Consider the following 19,541-nt stretch of genomic DNA (forward strand, 5'->3'; position numbering starts at 1 on the left):
GTCATGAATTTGATACTACAATATAAACTTTACTAATTTATATTAAAAAAAAGTTGAAATAAATAAAAATTTTAATGTCTTTTCCCCCTTTTCCTTAGTTTCAGGAGTTAGAGATGATCTAGATAAGTGTTCCTGAGAGCCCTGGTCTCAAGGCACAGGGAAAGAAAATCAAGTTCTAACAAAATGGCAGCAGGTCTAAACCAAATGGTGGCCAGACAAAGCAAAATGGCCATCAAAAAACACAACACAGAACACAGAATTAAAACATGCACATATAAACCTGAAAGTCCTCATCAGACACTCCCTTAAATACAAGAATATAGTCTCTCAGTAAACCTCCTATAGAGACACAGAACTTCAGATAAAGGAAAATATCTCAGGTCTTCAAAAATTTCAAAGGGAGGAAAGGAAGCCAGGTTGAAAGAAGAGGGAGGAGGTGGGAGAGGGGGGTAAAAGGGGTGGCCTTACAGACGTCTCCTGCCACCTGCAGATACCCAGGCATTATGGGACTTTACCCCTGGGCCTCCAGAGAAGGGAGGACAGGAACTTGGCCCTACCAGAAATCAGACCAGACAGAATCAGAATTCGAGTTATCTGCCAAGGGGAGGTGATCAGTCTCCAATCCTCAGCTTAGGCTGAGGGCCCTTCGACCAGATTCCTGGGTCCAGGACCGGGGGACTAGAAAAACGGGGAAGGATAGGAAGGGTTAAGGAGAGGAAAGAGAGAGGGAAGGAGAGAGAGGTCAATAAAGTTTCTTGTTCCTTACTGGTCAGGGCACTCTGGCCAGTTATCCGCATCAGGAGGAGACCAGGGACAAAAGGGTACCAGTTGCGGCCACTGGGTCTGGTCCATTGGCAGGCAAGCTGGCCCCTGAGTACCCCGAGTGGTCAGGATGTCAGTCTCAGTGAAGAAGAGTCCCCGCCAGAGTCGCCATTTGTTGCAGGTAGAGGGACCCCTTCCAGGGCCCGAAACTGGGCTCTTGTCTAACGCTTGGAAATGAATTGTCCAAGGAGACACATGTGCTGACAAAGCAAGAGATTTTATTGGGAAAGGGCACCCGAGTGGAGAGCAGTAGGGTAAGGGAATCCAGGAGAACTGCTCTGCTGCGTGGCTCTCAGTCTCGGGTTTTATGGTGATGGGATTAGTTTCCAGGTGGCCTTTGGCCAATCATTCTAATTCAGAGTCTTTCCTGGTGGCGCACACATCGCTCAGCCAAGATGGATGCTAGTGAGAGGGATTCTGGGAAGTGGACGGACACGCGGTGTCTCCTTTAGACCTTTCCTGGACTCTTCCAGTTGGTGGTGGCTTATTAGTTCCGTATTCCTTATCAGGATCTCCTGTCATAAAACAACTCATGCAAATAGTTATTATGGTGCCTGGCCAGGGTGGGCAGTTTCAATCAGTGTGCTTCCCCTAACAGAATCATACATATCCTTTTGTGACTGGCGTATTTCAGTTAGCATACTATCTTTGTGGTTTATCTATGTGTCATAGCATGTGTCAGAATTGTCTTACTTTAAAAAAATTTTTTTAAATTTTTTTTTCATTTTGGCCACCCCAGACCTTTGTTGCAGCATGCGGGCTTTCTCTAGCTGTAGTATGTGGTATGTGGGTTTCTCTTGTTGTGGCACACCAGCCCTAGAGCACATGGACTCAGTAGTTGTAGTGTGCTGATTTAGCTGACTTGCGGCATGTGGGATCTTAGTTCCCCCACCAGGGACTGAATCTGTGTCCCCTGCATTGTAAGGCAGATTTTTAACCAGTGGACCATCAGAGAAGTCCTAGAATCTCCTTACTTTTTAAGGCTGAAAAATATCCCATTGTATATATTTACCACGTGATAGCTTCCCACTCATCAGTGAATGGACACTTAGGTTGATTTCATCTTTGGCTGAAATAATGCTGCTGTGAATATGCATGTGCAAATATCTGTGTGAGTCCCTGATTTCAGTTCTTTGGGGTATACTCAGAAGTGGAATTGCTGAATCATGTTGTAACTCTATATTTAATGTTTTGAGTAACTGTTTTCCATAGTGATTGAAAAAATTATTTTATATTTCCATCAGCTGTTCCCAAGGGTTCTAATATCTTCACATCCTGACCAACACTTGTTATTTTTTTGTTTGTTTGTTTTTAATAATGGCCATCCTGATAAGTGTGAAGTGATATCTCCCTGTGGGTTTGATTTGCATTTCCCTAATGATTAGTAATGTTAAGCCTGTTTCTTTGTGCTTATTGACATTTGTATATCCTCTTTGGAAAAATGTCTATTCAAGTCCTTGCCCACTTTTTGAATTGGGGTGATTTTTTTTTGTCATTATTGTTGGGTTGTAGAAATTCTGTATGTGTTCTGAATATTAACCCCTTATTTGGTATGTGATTTACAGATATTTTCTCCCACTGCATGCCTTGGTTTTTCACTCTATTGATAGTACTCTTTGACATGGAAAAGTTTAATTTTGATGGAGTCCAGTTTGTGTTTTTCATTTGTTACCTGTGGTTTTGACATCATATTCAAGAAATATTTGGCCATATAATTATTTTTTAATTTTCTTTTTTCTTTTCCTGGAAAAAGGAGATTCAAAGATGTTTAATTTAACTATTATGTTGTGTACAGTTGTGAAAATGAATGAAGGACAATTTGGCTCATCAACATGATTTTATTTCAGATAAACAGCATTGTTCAAAGAAAAGCAAGTCACATAAGAATATACACATACGTATGTAGAGAAAGGTTGTTGTTGAACGAAAAGACCCCGGGATTCTTGGCCCCCAGAGGAGAAGAATTCAATCCGGGGCCAGAGATGAGGCTTGCCTGCTCAGAGATTTTGTGTAATAAAGTTTTATTAAAGTATAAAGGAGACAGAGAAAGCTTTTGACATAGGCATCAGAAGGGGGCAGAAAGAGTACCCCCTGCTAGTCTTTAGCTGGATGTTACATAGTCACTAGCAGTCTGTTAATGAAAGAAAGGAATGTCTTAAAACTCAGAATGGCACCAGGCCCCTCACCCATAAGATGCATTTTGGGATAATCTTGGCACCAAATGGTTCATCCTGGGCCATAAAATGATTAACTCGAATCTTGTAGAAGGACAGATTACCATACAAATAGTTTCATTTATATAGATTAGGGGAACAATATCTGAGTATAACATACTGGTTTGTCAGGTAGATTCTGAGCCATGAAGCAGAACCAGCTTGAAGACCATTTGGGGTAAATGCATAGCACATTAGCATAGCTTAAGACAACATTTCCATAAGAAAAAGGCATTGGTTATCTCTAGGTTTGAGAATAGTTAACTTCAGGTGAAACCAGGTGTCATTATGGCAACACAGTATTTTAAGAGAAACCTCCTTTTAAATTGGTATAGAGAAGAAAAGAAATATCGCTAGTTTGTTTCCTCCTGCTACTTAAGAGAGATAAAAATGTCTGACGCTTGCAGGCCATTTCCTCCGTTTGGAGACCCCTGGCCTTCCTGCCTGTTACCCTCTCAGTAGTCTCTGTTTTAACCAAGGTCCCAAACAAGCAAAAGTAAGCAATATGCTGCTTGAGGATACATTCACAAGTGATCCAGCTACCAGTAAAACAAAGGATTGTACTTATCTAACACTGGGTGAAAACATATATTAACTTGCTTTTTTCATCAATCAGTATATATGTTAGCAGTCTTTTCCTGTCAAGTACTGTGGCCTCCTATTGTTACTATTATCAGTTGTAGAGTATTCCTTCAGGGCTTCCTAGGTGATGCTAGTGGTAAAAACTCACCTGTCAGTGCAGGAGATGCAAGAGACACAGGCTGAATCCCTGGATTGGAAAGATCCTTAGCCTGGATGTATCACTGTTTATCTAACTCCCCCCAAAATAGTGAACATTTAAATAGTGTTCATTTTTTTTTACATGTATGTGTTTCAAAAACAAACAAATATAAAATCAGGAAAGGATATTTATCACAGTGCTAGAAGTGATGATCTCTGGGCAGTTGGATTGGAAATAGCTTTATTTTGTCTGGAATGCTTTTTGAATTTTAATAGTAAATAAGTATTTTTATTTAATAAAACTTATAAACAAATCAATAAACATAGTGACATCCTTTGATTCAACAACTTCACCCAGAGACTATAAAAAATTCTCTGTAAGTTAAACAAACAAACAAAACACAACATCTGCTTGAAGTAATTCATATTGTTGATGATGTACTAATATCATTTAGTCATAGACTTGATCAAATAGACAGGGGGATAGAATTTCAGATACCCCTGGATTATTATGTGGTCATGAAAATTTATTTCAGAATGTGTAACAGCATGAAAAAGAAATCTACAGGGGCCAGAGATGTCTTGTGAGCTGTATTGTCTTTGTTACAGTTACTCACCTCTGCCTTTGCAGGGCACAAGCAGCCTCAAATGAATGAGTATGACCTTAGGACCCTCGTTTGTAGACTCACTCAAGTTGATCAGTGCATTTATTTAAATTTTTCTTTAATATTAAAAAAAATAGTTTGGCCAAAGAATTTCTTCAGTATTTTTAAAGTAAAAGACACATTTCTCATTTTCACCAGGAAGTTTATTTAATAATGTATTTACCATTTTGTTCCATTACCTTCTTCCATTTTCCAGGCAACTTCATAATCCCATATTCTCAAAACTTTTAATCTTTTTGAGCAGAGAACTGTTCTAGGTGCTTTTTACAGTCTTCCAAGGAATTGAAAATTTTTCCCTGAAGCAAACATTGTAAAGACCAAATTGAAAGGACATCTGAAGCAGCAGTGTCTGGTGAATATGGCAGATGAGTCAGAACTTCCCAGCCAAGATATAACAGTTTTTGCCTTAGTCATCAAACATGCAATCTTGCATTATCCTGATGGAAGATTGTGTGTTTTCTGTTGACTAATTCAGGACACTTTTCATCGAGTGTTGTCTTCAGTTGGTCTAATTGGGAGCCTTGTTGGAATTAATCATTTGGTTTTCTGAAAGAAGCTTATTATAGAGGACTCCCTTCCCATTCCACCATATCACCCAATATCGCCTTCTTTGGCTGAAGACCGGTCTTTGGTGTTGTTAATGGGTTCTTTTCCCTTGCCGCATGATCTCTTCTGTTCCACATTATTGTACAGCATCCCCTTTATATCACCTGTCACAATTTGTTTTTTAAAATGGGATTTTTGTTACATTTAAGAAGAGAATCACATGCAGAGACAAGAAGATTCTTTTTGCTTAACTTATGTGGAACCCAAACATCAAAATGATTAACATAACTAAGCTGGTTTGGATATTGGAGTATGTTGGTTATCTCTGTATGGTATAACGTAGATTGTTCTCAATATCTCGATTTGATTGCTATCAACTAACTGATCTACTGGATCACGGAACATTGTCCAGCTAGAAATTCGAGCGCAAAACTTCACAAACCACTTTTGACACATTCAATTAATCACAGCACCTTCTCCATACACTGCACAAATCTTGTTTTGCTTCTCAGTTGCATTTTTACCTTTCTTGAAATAATAAAATATATAAAGCATGATATGCTGAAAATGTTGCCTTTTTTCTTCCATTTTTTATTACTAACATGGCTACACAAAAATTCACCAATTTTGGTTATTTTTTTTTAATGCACACTGATATGACAGCTGTCTTAATACAGTCTAACAAAAGTGTTCCTAATGAAATTAAAGACAACTAAGGACTATTAGAGCCATCTTACAGAGAAAAATGAATGTTTTGGCCAACCCAGTATTTAAATGAAATTATGTGAGTATATTAATATGCCTTGACACAATGACCGTTTTTTGAAGGCTTCCTGACTGAAGATGGAAATGAAATACAATTAAGAACACTTTATACATGCCCTTAGTTTTGATTGAGTGGCTTATTTCAATGGGGCTTTAGTGCAGAAGTTTTATTACATTTGTCTTGTGTTCTTTCATAGGGGAAGAAAATATAATTGCTGTTCCTTTGGGAAGTTGAAGCGTGAGAATTACAGTGAAAGCACCTGCACATCTCTGTAAGCAAGATGTAATCTTAACATTTTTCTTCTTTTCTGAAAGCTTATTTACTAAAGAAAATGTATGTGTGTGTGTACGTGTGTATACACTCTTCTTTGTATTAATGAGTAGGTCAACATCTTAATGGTTTTGCTTATCACTTTGAAATAGTCTAGGTCTTCCCAGGTGGATCAGTGGTAAAGAATCTGCCTGCCAATGCAGGAGCCTCAGGAGACGTGGGTTTGATCCCTGGGTCAGGAATATCCCCTGGAGAAGGGAATGGCAATCCATTCCAATATTTTTGCCAGAGAAATCCCGTGGACAGAGGAGCCTGGTGGGCTACAGTCCATGGGGTTGCACAAGAGTCAGACACAACTGAGCAGACCCACTGAAATAGTCTATATCTCTAGGGAATGATATATGATCCTGATTTTTTTAGTTCTCATGTCCTAGTGGGAAGTATACCAGTTTGGCATTAATCCCCTCACAGGAGAGGAAATCAAGTTATATGTGAAATGAACTATTTTTTTATGTGGAGAGTAAACTTAGATTCAAGAGTCTTCTGGAGATCTCAACAGTTTGGGATAAAAGATAGCAAAACAAAATTTAAACAACAAAGCTGCATCAGTGAATACAGCTGACAAGTACAAACTCTGTTGATAGCACATCACAGCCTAGATCTAGGGGGCACTGAAAGTAAACACTGGTTTCCCAGAATCCTAAGAGTTTGAAACAACAAAGGGTTGGGATTGTATGTTTCTTTAGTCAAAGTTACATGGTATCTCCTCTGTCTTAGCTTTTCTGGTCTCTCAGTGGTCCTTTAGTTGCTAAGCTGTGTCTGACTCTTGTGACCCCATGGACTGTAGCCTGCCAGGCTCCTCTGTCCATTGGATTCTCCAGGCAGGAATACTGGAGTGGGTTGCCATTTCCTTCTCCAGGGGATCTTCCCCACCCAGGAATCAAACCCGGGTCTCTTGCATTGCAGGCAGATGATTTACCAACTGAGCTATGAGGGAAGCCCTTTCTGGTCTCTTAGGACCCAAAGAAACTGAGACTAAAGAAGTTTGTATATTTCTCTCCCAGGGTTTCCTGTGGCCATGCGATGGACTTTCTTAGTCTTTTTCTGGGGAAGTTGAGTCTCTGCCCAGACTGGGTCCCTAGCCTTGAAGAAGCTCACTGTGTTCAACTCTATCTTTCTGTAGAAAGTATAAAACACTAAGGAGTTATAAATATAACTATTTTAAAGCAACACAAATCAAGGTCCACTGGATTAAAAATGTGCATATTTTGCCTTTTTGTTTCTCCTGAGCCACCATCTTAGATTTTCAAGTTGTAAGAATTTCTCAGGGCCACAAGTGTCGTACATTTTCTGTAGCTTTCAAGTGTGTATGTGCATGTGTGTTTATGTGTTTGTATACTTTAGATTCAGTACTGATATTCTAACCAGCAATGTCCTTTGAGGAATGTTTATATCAAAATGTGTTTGTCACCAACGATATAGACTAAAAATCTTAAAAAAAAAAAAAGAAAAGAAATTCCATAGTACATTATGGCCTAAATTAGGGAAGGAAAAGAATATATTTAGGACAGTGAGAGTGAGCCATTATTGGAAAGTCTTTTTTTTTTAACACTACTTTATTGTATGAATTAAGACTAAAAGAGTGTGACTGATCTATTTAAAATATTAAAATGTTTACAACCATATAGCGGTCAGTTCACTCAAGGCTTTCTCTAGAATGATGCATCAAAAGATTTTTTAAGGCTTCTTCTTAAAATGGCTTAAAGCCCACAAGAGCTATTTCTTTTTAAAAATTTATTTATTTGGCTGTGCCAGGTCCTAGTTGTGGCATGTAGGATCTTTAGTTTTGGCCTGTGGGATCTAGTTCCCTGACCAGGGATGGAACCTGGGCCCCTGAATTGGGAGCACAGAGTCTTAGCCTCTGGGCCACCAGGGGAGTCCCAGCCCACAACTCGATGGGAATAAATCTTCATCCTTGTCAATGCCAACTTGATGTTTGAAAACAGGTGAAAATCATTTAGATCCAAATTCCGTGAATGATTTGAATGATCACGTTGTAAAATAACATTTTGGTTCAAAACTATGAAGTACTGAATATTCATAGCAGTATAATTCATAATAGCTAAGATGTGGAAACAGCTCAAATGTCCATTAACAGATGAATGGGTAAATAAAATGTGGCATATGTGGAATATGATTTGAATACAACAAAGAGTGAAGTCCCTGACATGTGCTACAATAGATGTCTCTGTGCTCAGTCATGTCTGATTCTTTTTGACCCTGTGGACTGTAGCCCGCCAGGCTCCTCTGTGCATGCGATACTCCAGGCAAGAATACTGGAGTGGGCTACCATTTCCTACTCCAGGGGATCTTCCCTGCTTAAAAATGGAACCCAAGTCTCTTATATCTCCTGCATTGGCAGGCAGGTTCTTTATGACTAGCACCACCTGAGAAGCTTGCTACAATAGATACGATCTTTGAAAACATTGTGCTAAGTGAAAGAAATCAGTCACAAAAAGGCCACATGTTATTAATATTTGATTGTCTTTATATAAAGTGTCCAGTGTAAGCAAATCTAAGGAGACATAAAGTTGGTTGCACTTGCATAGGGCGAGGCTGAGTTGGGTTGGCTGCAGGTCTGAGGACTGACTGTTAATGGATATGGGGTTTCTTTGGAGGAGTGGTGACAAAAATGTTCTAAACCTAGATTGTGGTGATGGTTGCACAATTCTGTGAGTATACTGAAACCACAAAACTATATTTTAAATGAGTGAATTTTATGGCATGTGAATTTTACAGCATATCAAAAGGATATTTTAGAAAATAAAAATATGCAATGACTGGGCCTGATTTTCTCATGATACTAAAGACAGTTCTTTAAAATTCAGCTCTAAAGAGAGCTTAATAAGCTCAAAAAGCAGAATAAGTAGGCAGTAAACAGGCAATGGCACCCCACTCCAGTACTCTTGCCTGGAAAATCCCATGGATGGAGGAGCTTGGTGGGCTGCAGTCCATGGGGTCACTAAGAGTCTGACACGACTGAGCGACTTCACTTTAACTTTTCACTTTCATGCATTGGAGAGGGAAATGGCAACCCACTCCAGTGTTCTTACCTGGAGAATCCCAGGGACGGTGGAACCTGGTGGGCTGCCATCCATGGGGTCGCACAGAGTCGGACACGACTGAAGTGACTTAGCAGCAGCAGCAGCAAACAGGTTTAGTAAAGATGAATACTTTGAGGTAAAATACTCATTTACATACATACCTGTTCTGACATATTAAATATAACTTTAGTACTAAAGACTGGCACTGTCCCAAGAACAGAGCTCAAAAATATTCCCATTTCTCCAAAGGTGATAAGATCTCTTGCTTGGAGTATTTCTCCTTCTAAACATTCTCAAAACTGGCTCAGAAGTGTCTCTGAAAGTTACCTATCTCTGCCAGTGAAGAGAATGAACTGGCTTCATTTACAAAAGAATTAGTTAGCATTTCTTAACATCTTAATATAGATGTGGCTTTATTTTCTTGATTTGTACAAGTGTTTTCTTAATTTTAGTCCAAAGATATAGTCCTGAAATTAAGCTGACTTTGCAGTAATAAATCATTCTTTTTAAGATCCGTATTAAGTCCTACACTCCAAAAGGCTACATCATTAAAACCTGAGGACACTCAGTAACATAATGTTAGTCTCTTTGCTGGGGAATTTAATTACAGAATACCCGTATTGCATATTGCCTCGAGGCGATTAGAGCTTGAATTTCCAGTCCTTTTGCAAGCTTGGCCTCAGTATTATATCAAGCACACAGCTCCAGATTTCCCTAAAATTTCAAAAATGGAAATAATAAGAGGGTTACTGCAAAAGAGATTTTATTGAAGCAAAACTTCAACATGAAATATGTTGACTGGCAATAAATTGGAGAAGGCAAGATGCCATAAATGGAAAACCTCCATTATTGATTGTAAGAATTGTGTTTTTTTTGTTTGTTTGTTTTGGCCCTCTAAATGCTGTCTGATGACCATATACAGTAAAGTCCTTACATACAAACCAGTTCCATCCAAAGAGTGTTTTGTAAGTCCAATTTGTTTGTAAGTCCAACAAAGTTACCCTAGGTACCCAATTAACACAATTGACTACTGTACCAGCTACATCACTGCTATTTTATGCTTGCTTCTGGACATCCTGGGCTTGAAATAAAGATGCTGTACTACTGTACTTGCACACAGCACAATCACTTGTAGAGGATACAGACATGTGACAATGTACACCAGACATGTGAACTAACTTAGTGATTGGACATGCGAACACACATTCTGATCTCTGAAAGTTTGCCACTTGAAGGTTTATATTTAGGGGACTCACTGTATAGAGACGTATAAATATAAGCATGAGCATAATGACTCATCAAAGGAAATGGATGCTGAGCAAAGTGTGCATACACTATAAAATACAACTCGAAGGATAAGTTTGATGTATTTATAACCAAGGCAGCCATGCTAAATGCTCATTACATGCTTACCTAACAATACTTTGTGGCCTTCTTAGAATTTGAGACCTCTTGGGATAATTAGCATGACCCTGTCTCTTTTGAAAGAAGCCTAGACTGATACTTCTCAGGGCAATCCTTTCAGCTAGAAGCAGTTAGGAGCATTCATCATCTTTCTAGTCATTTCTTTTAAAAAATAACTAATATGGATCAAAATATGTAAAGGTACTATTGTAGACTTGAGTTGTGAAGATTTGGGGATAAAAGAGCGTCTTGGTTTCTGATCCTCTTTTTTTTTTTTTTCCTGGTATGCGATTTTATTTATTCTTGCAACAACACTAACTTCATTCTTCAGATTAAGCAGCAGAGGATAAAGGGATTTCCAATATATTTCTTTGTTAAGCCAGCTAACTAATGCCAAAGCTTGTTTGTATTTTTCTTTAAGATTCCATGTAAGCAATATCATAGGATATTTCTCTTTCATCTATTTGACTATGCGTAGCATCTCTTCCTTGACTCTTCTTTGCAACCTCAGTCATTTAAGCCTGAAGAGGAGAAAGAAGGCAGCTGTAGCAGCAAGAAAAGAGGCTGTCATCCTCTGCCTTTCGCAGTGTGGGAGCATTTATACGTTTCCTGGGGTCTTTACCCAGCACTAGCTGTCCTACTGTAGGAATAGAAGGTCCTTGAGAGCTCTGAGGATTGAAAGGCTGTGAGTGCAGTTCTCATGATCTGTGGATTGCACATCACAATGTAAGCCTGCAGCACATACACTGGGTGTTGGACCTTAATTTGAAAAAATAGCACTGAAACCTGTACAGTACTATATGTAGGATGGATGACAAATGTGGGTTTGATACATGAAGCAGCGCACCCAGGGCACTCTGGGACAGCCTGGAGGGATGGGGTGGGGAGGAGGTGGGGGGTGATTCAGGATGCGGGGACGCATATTTACCTATGGCCGATTCATGTTGATGTATGGCAAAAATCATCACAATATTGTCATTATCTGCCAATTTAAATAAATAAATAAATAAATAATAACAACTTAAAAAACATATCCATAAATCAACACATTGTCTGAATTGTTGATTTTCAAAAACCCCTTTTCTGCCAATTACTTTTAAGAGGCATAGGCACTAAGGAGAAGCAAGTTTATCTCAATAAAAATGGTGACTCCTAAAGAACAGCACTGGCCTCTGCTTCACTGTGAATTCATCACAGTGGCCTTGTTAATCTGAAGTGTCAGCAGTATTGGGATCCACAAGCCATCAAAAGGTGGCTTCATCAGAGCACTTCCCTTTATGGACCACCCATTTCTGAATCAAGTCATGCAGTTGAGGTTGGGGCATCTGCTTTTGACCTCCTGTGTATGCAGCCAGGGTTTGTGACCCAGAGAGTGGGAAACCTTTTGAAATAATTGGAATAAAGATATTTTATGAGAAGTGGAGGAGAGTAGTTTGGGTAATTCATATGCACTTGAAAACTGGGTATGCACCTTGTATTCTCACATCTTCATCACTAAAGATCTTGGACACCATTGAAGTTAATAGAATGGACTCAGAATCAAAAACCAAAACATTAGGGACTTCCCTGGTGGTCTGGTGGTTAAGACTCAGCATTACCAATGCAGGGACCATGGGTTCAGTCCCTGGTTGGGGAACTAAAGTCCCATATGCTGTATGGCATGGCCTAAAAATAAATGAAAACAAAAGAACCACAAAATGTCATGAAAAAAATAATTAAAGGAGGCAGAAAATGCAGTAGATACTTGCATGCATGTGTGCTAAGTCACTTCAGTCATGTCCAACTCTGTAACCCTATGCTCTTCTGTCCATTGGATTCTCCAGACAAGAATACTGGAGTGGGTTACTGTGCTCTCCTCTAGGGGATCTTCCCAACCCAAGATCAGGTCAAACCCAAGTCTCTTTTATCTCCTGTGTTGGCAGGCACGTTCTTTACCACTAGCACCATGTGGGAAGCCCAAGTAGATAATTAAATAAACATTCAGATCAGATCAGATCAGATCAGTCGTTCAGTTGTGTCCGACTCTTTGTGACCCCATGAATCGCAGCAGGCCAGACCTCACTGTCCATCACCAACTCCCGGAGTTCACTCAGACTCACGTCCATCGAGTCAGTGATGCCATCCAGCCATCTCATCCTCTGTCGTTCCCTTCTCCTCTTGCCCCTAATCCCTCCCAGCATCAGAGTCTTTTCCAATGAGTCAACTCTTCGCATGAGGTGGCCAAAGTACTGGAGTTTCAGCTTTAGCATCATTCCTTCCAAAGAAATCCCAGGGCTGATCTCCTTCAGAATGGACTGGCTGGATCTCCTTGCAGTCCAAGGGACTCTCAAGAGTCTTTTCCAACACCACAGTTCAAAAGCATCAATTCTTCGGCACTCAACCTTCTTCACAGTCCAACTCTCACATCCATACATGACCACAGGAAAAACCATAGCCTTGACTAGATGAACCTTTGTTGGCAAAGTAATGTCTCTGCTTTTGAATATGCTAAAATAAACATTAAAAACAAGGAAAGCCAAATGAACAGAAATGGTTCAGAAGATAGATGTCATGTTGGTCTTCCCTTCCCCCTAGATCGCCTTTCCAGATTCTGATTCCCCCACCCCTCACCACCGCTGCCATAACTCTGCAGCCAAATGGAGCAAGCAGCCAGATGCAGCAAGCTGTGATGCAGAAGGTCAGCTCAGTGGTAAAACAATCACTGCCCCAACACAGCCGCTGAATCCATTGGACACTATTTAAATTTAATCAAGTCACTTCAGGCTCAATCTCTGTCTAGAAACTTGGTGTTTTTTATGTCTTCTTCTTTGCAGCAGTGGATTTTGCCCAATTTCATTTCATGTTTTGATATTACCTGAATGCTCATAATTTTTTTCTCCTTTAATTTCAAGGTCTAATTCATCCAGTGTAGGGCCCTCTTACATTTCTAGTTTCCCATCTCATTTTTACTGACAACTCGCTTTATAGCATTCAGTTTTATATCTTCATTGGAACTAGGAAATGAATTTAATCTCACACTTTCCAAAAATCTACTGCGGTCACAGAGATTAGGGCCAAAGTGGTTGGGGTTTTGTGTGCCTGAGTGTAATGACTCCTACAGATCAAGGGGCCCTTGTCCAGTCTTTGAATTTTCCCAGAAAAGCTCCCAGCCTGCCTGTCAGGGATAATCAGGGATGTCTCCTAATGCCTGTTACACAGTCTGTCCAGGGCGCTTGAATTCCTGCAGCTGCTCCAGTGGCAGAGAGAAATCGGCAAAAAAAAAAAAAAAAGAAAAAAAGCCACTGTGACTACAGAGGTGACACATGAGAGAGATCTTCGTAGTGATGTCGTAGTTCTGTGTTTGGTTGTGGTGATGTGTGACAAAATAGCACAGGACTATAGGCACACGTTGTACTGATGTCTATTTCCTAGTTTTTATATTGTATTATCATTGGATAAGATGTAATCATTCCATTGAGTAAAACCGAATGAATGGTATACAGGACCTCTTCACTACTTTTGCAACTTCCTGTGAATCTATAAAGTAGTTCAAAATAAAAAAATAATCTTAAAACAAATTCAAATTTTATTGTAGTTTAGTAAAGTCTAGGCCTATGATCTGAAGGGGTGAGAAAATTAGTAACATACCTTTAAGTAATAACTACATCATGAAAAAATATAGAGAGAAGTTTTCTTCTTGCTCTTATAACTCCAAAGAGTTAAGTAGACCTTACTGGACCTAGCAATCTTGTTTGCTCCTTTTTATAGACAGCTAAAAAGATCCCCTGGAGGAGGGCATGGCAACTCACTTCAGTATTCTTGCCTGGAGAATCCCATGGACAGAGGAGCCTGGTGGGCCACAGTCCACAGAGCCACACAGAGTCGGACATGACTGAAGCAACTTAGCACACACACACTAAACGCTTATATATTTGTGTCACCAATTCGAATCAGTGTTTGTAAACTGAGTGGATGTATTGACGTTGTGTTGATATCAGATGCAATTACATGTACTAAAATATCTTTTGAAATGAAATTTTTTTAAGATACTTTCATTAAAACTTTATTTTTAAATTGTAGTTATTGAATCAAAAACACTTCAAGGAAGCAAAGGAGAGAACAGCTTTAAGAGCCCTGGAGTTTTTGTTGTAGAAAACACAACAGTGGAATTTCAGAAGGGCTCAGAGAGGCAAACCTTTAAGATTCCAGGACGTCTGATGGCTGATTTCATCTTCAAGGTAGGACGAGTCTCTTCATAAAACATCATGCATCAGGGGCCCAGCACATCTTGAATTTGAAAAAGAACACGTTTGTTTAGTTGGCAGCCAATGACTGTTATTATACAGGGCATATGTCATTAATATTTTCACCTTGACAGTCAGTTCTTAAAAATCATTCAACTCTCTCAAGGTTCTGTTCCTCAACCACAATAGTTAAGAAACAAACTTCATTCTTACAGGGGAATGATTGTTTTGAATTTGTAGTCTCTGGTTGCTGTGTTCAGTTTTAAACCTCTCGATGGAGTTCAGTGAGAATGGTCTGTGGTTAAATGCTCCATGTCTTAAACCATGACTCTTCTGTTGCTCTCCTTGCAAAGCAGAGCAGAGAAGACAGAGGCCCCTCCCTTACCTTCCTTTCCTGTTTCCTCAGTAATGTCTCATCATGAGCACTTGTCTGGCTGTCACAAGGTCCCCTCATAAGTACTCTTCTTTCCTGTGACCAGGGCTCTGTGTCCCCTCTCTTGGGTAAATCTGGGGATCTTCTTTTACTCAGAGGACATGAAATGCAGTGGCCAATGTATTTCCAAGGTGACACAATCTGAAATTCTTCTGATACAACCAAAAATACCTAAGACATGCAGAAAGGGGTGTTTCAGAGGATGGTTTTGTCCTATCTATCCCTTTTGGGAAACTCATTCAAAATGGAAAGGAAAGAAAGACAAGCACTCCAATTGCCAGGAATATATTTACCTGTGAGAAGACCCAGTGCCTTCTAAAGAACTGTTCTATGTTGACTTGTCAAAGTTTCATCAAAGTATTGGTTGTGCCAGCAGAGAAAGACATTTGGAGTTGGAGGAGAGTTGCAAACTGCTGTCCTGTTTGCAAAGTCAGCCTCCAGTGTGACCAGCCAAGTGTCAGTCTGGGTGGAGTTGTTGTTTTGAAACTTTGAGTTTTAAATTGTCAACATTTAAAAAAATCAAGAGATTTTTATATTAAAATACCAGTGTTCTTTTTTTCCTGCTTCACTTAAAAAATGGGAAGGTCTGACCACCAGCTTGCATTCCGCCATGGTGATAATTGGCTGCAGCTGGGTAACAGCTGCCTTCTCCACAGGGCACACGTCCTCACTTGCCATGGTCCACACCGGGCCCTCATGTAATCCTGACGTTAAAGGTATAGACATTTTTAGACGTTTAAGTTGCCACTACTGGATGTCACTTGCTATTCCCAGACATTGAAGTGACTTTTGTGTCAGACCCTTGAAGCATCAACCCAATGTTGTTCCTTGACAGCAGCATTGGGAAAGTCTTCTGGGGAAGCCCTAACTGTCATTTCTCTTTCCTTCTATTCTCTCTTACCCATTGTTGTACATAAATTCTGGGCTTGCGTTGCTTCTCTTAAGGTTTTCCCATTTGATGCTAAGGTAGTAAAACCCACACACACAAACACAAACATACCCTCTTAAAAAATTCTCTTTTCATCCCTACTCAGAAGATCTGTATTCCTTTCAAGTCAATTTAGAGACCTCTGACTGAGTAGGAAACATTAGTACAGTGATGGGATGAGAAAAATAGCCACAAAGGTTAAAATTTTATGGAACTGTTTGGTGAAGGTATTAACATGGAAAATGTGTTGTTTATTGACCTCATGCATAAACACACATAAATACATAAACTATTTACTTCGAGTGTGTCTGTATATACACACATGTACATATATGAATATGTGTATATCTGTGTGTATATACATTTTTTTAAGATTTGAGAGGATATATTCCAAACTGAAAACACTGAGAAAATAGTGGCTATTTTAGAGGGTATCAGTGCTTTGGGGGAGTGATCTTAGTTTTACTTATAATATTCTAAAATTTAATTCTTAGAAATACAGTCATATATTATATGTGTAGTTAAAATTGGGCTTCCCCTGGTTGCCTCAGCAGTTAAAAGAAAAAAAAAAATCCACCTGCCAATGCAGGAGATGTGGGTTCAATCCCTGGCTTGGGAAGATCCCCTGGAGAAGGAAATGACAACCCTTTCCAGTATTCTTGCCTGGGAAATCCCATAGACAGAGGGGCCTAGAGGGCATGGGATCACAAAAAAGTCAGACACAACTTAGCAACTGAAAGACAACACTCAAAAATTACTTTACATCTTTATGTCCAAATTATATATTCACCTCTTAATAGAATTCATTTTAGCAGCATGTTGCCACTGTATGAATTTGTACTCAGTGTTCTATTTTCCTGTCTCTTGAGTTCTAATTTTCTCAGATTTAATAAACAATTCTGGGTTTTAACTTCAATTTCTGGAAAGCTTTTGATCTCTCTTGACTAGAAAGGTATTTTTTTAAAAAAGTATATTATTTATCAAAGAGGATGTTACACACAACTGTCTGACTCATGCATAAATAAAGCCTCACTTTCATGCCCAAACCATTTTCTTTCATGAATGTGGTGTACTTGGTGGGAGAGAATTTGGCAAATCAGAGATGCTGTGATGAAGCAAGAATAATTCTGATGGTTTTCCCTGACTTACAAGCTTGTCCAAATTCTGTGGGTTTCTAGGAAGTATCCTTTTCCATGGGTTACTTTTTTTCTGGTCAGAGCACTGTAGTACTACCCAGCCTGTGTTGTTACTAAGACTGGGAACTCTGCTTCTATTCATCTCTGCTTGGCCTATGAGGCAATCAAGTGATGGCTCTCCTTCTAGTGGTAGGTTAAGAATGGGTGTGAGGTCTCTGATGATGGTTAACCTTGTATTTCACTGTATCTCGTTCCATTCCAATCAACTAAGAACAGCTGATCTTTAAAAAAAAAAAAAATAGGAAGAGCTGACTTCAACCTGAGAGAGAATGTGAAGACCAGCTCTACCCCACAGTTCAGTTCATCAGATCAGTTGCTCAGTCATGTTCGAATCTTTGTGACCCAATGGACTGCAGCACGCCAGGCTTCCCTGTCCATCACCAATTCCCAGAGTCTGCTCAAACTCATGTCCATCGAGTCAGTTCTGCCATCCAACCACCTCAGCTTCTGCTGTCCCCTTCTCTTCCTGCCTTCAGTCTTTTCCAGCATCAGGATCTTTTCCAATGAGTCGGTTCTTTGCATCAGTGACCAAAGTATTGGAGTTTCAGCTTCAGCATCAGTCCTTCCAGTGAATATTCAGGACTGATTTCCTTTAGGATTGACTGGTTTGATCTTGAAGTCCAAGTGGTTCTCAAGAGTCTTCTCCAACACCACAGTTCAAAAGCATCAATTCTTCGGCGCTCAGCTTTCTTCATGGTCCAACTCTCACATCCATACATGCCTAATGGATAAATTATGGATACATGGACCTTTCTCAGCAATAATGTCTCTGCTTTTTATACGCTGTCTAGGTTGATCATAGCTTTTCTTCCAAGAAGCAAAAGCGTCTTTTAATTTCATGGCTGCAGTTACCATCTGCAGTGATTTTGGACCCCAAGGAAATAAAGTCTGTCACTGTTTCCACTGTTTCTCCATCTATTTGCTGTGAAGTGAAGGGAGTGAATGCCATGATCTTAGTTTTTTGAATGTTGACTTTTAAGCCAACTTTTTCACTTTCCTCTTCACTTTCATCAAGAGGCTCTTCAGTTCCTCTTCACTTTCTGCCATAAGGGTGATGTCATCTGCATATCTGAGGTTATTGATATTTCTCCCAGCAATCTTAATTCCAGCTTGTGCTTCATCCAGCCCAGAATTTCGCATGATGCACTCTGCATGGAAGTTGAATAAACAGGGTGACAATATACAGCCTTGATGTACTCCTTTCCCAAATTGGAACCAGTCTGTTGTTCCATGTCCGGTTCTAACTGTTGCTTCTTGACCTGCATGCAGATTCCTCAGGAGTCAAGTAAGGTGGTCTGGTATTCCCATCTCTTGAAGAATTTTCCACAGTTTATTGTGATCCACACAGTCAAAGGCTTTGGTGTAGTCAATAAAGCAGATGTTTTCTGGAACTCGGTTGCTTTTTTTCTATGATCCAATGGATGTTGGCAATTTGATCTCTGATTCCTCTGCCTTTTCTAATCCAGCTTGAACATCTGGAAGTTCTTGGTTCACATACTGTTGAAGCCTGGCTTGGAGAATTTTGAGCATTACTTTGCTAGTATGTGAGATGAGCGCAATTGTATGGTAGTTTGAACATTCTTTGGCATTGCCTTTATTTGGGATTGGAATTAAAACTGACCTTTTCCAGTCCTGTGGCCACTGCTGAGTTTTCCAAATTTGCTGGCATATTGAGTGCAGCACTTTCACTGCATCATCTTTTTGGATTTGAAAGAGCTCAGCTAGAATTCCATCACCTCCATCAGCTCTACCCCATAGAGTGCTGTTAATAATTTCGCTCAGTCCTGGGTGCACTGAAATACAAAGGCACCCTTTGCATACAGTTCCTAGATTATACCTCATTTCATGAATGTCTCCGCTATCTCCAGGAGATAGTGAAGGACCAGGAAGCCTGTTGCGTTGCTTCCATTGAGTCACAAAGTGTCAGACGTACCTTAGCAACTGAACAACAGCAACAACATGGACTTTTAATAAATGGAAGGTTGAAAACAACTACATTCTGATGTGGTGAGTAAAATATGAAGGCATCCATGAGATTCTGGATTATTTTGTGGCTATTGTGCTGATTCAGAAATCTGGCAACTCACTGCACCAATGAGATGGAATTTCTTTTTTTCTACTTTTTCAGAAGCTGTATTTTCATGATTGGACCTTTCTTTAAAAAGTGCACTTTTTCTTCTTCCCAGTGGATTTCTCACTAAGTATCCTTATTTTCCTGAATGATCTATTTCTAGTGGATGACTCTTGTCAC

General features: G+C 39.7%; 1 protein-coding gene across 2 annotated transcripts in view; it reads left to right on the forward strand.

Moving 5' to 3' along the window:
• LOC133239776 (ADAMTS-like protein 3) overlaps positions 1–19,541 on the forward strand; it is a 50,581-nt gene that overhangs the window by 12,433 nt on the left and 18,607 nt on the right. For both annotated transcript variants that reach the window (XR_009733958.1, XM_061404038.1), the window contains exons 2-3: positions 5,929–6,003; positions 14,570–14,727. Coding sequence is in view for 1 of the 2 variants with exons in the window: in XM_061404038.1 (XP_061260022.1) it covers positions 14,707–14,727 (21 nt within the window). In the remaining variant the exon portion in view is untranslated. The remainder of the gene's footprint in view (positions 1–5,928; positions 6,004–14,569; positions 14,728–19,541) is intronic.

Source organism: Bos javanicus, chromosome 27, assembly GCF_032452875.1.
Source record: "Bos javanicus breed banteng chromosome 27, ARS-OSU_banteng_1.0, whole genome shotgun sequence".
Classification (NCBI taxonomy): domain Eukaryota; kingdom Metazoa; phylum Chordata; class Mammalia; order Artiodactyla; family Bovidae; genus Bos; species Bos javanicus.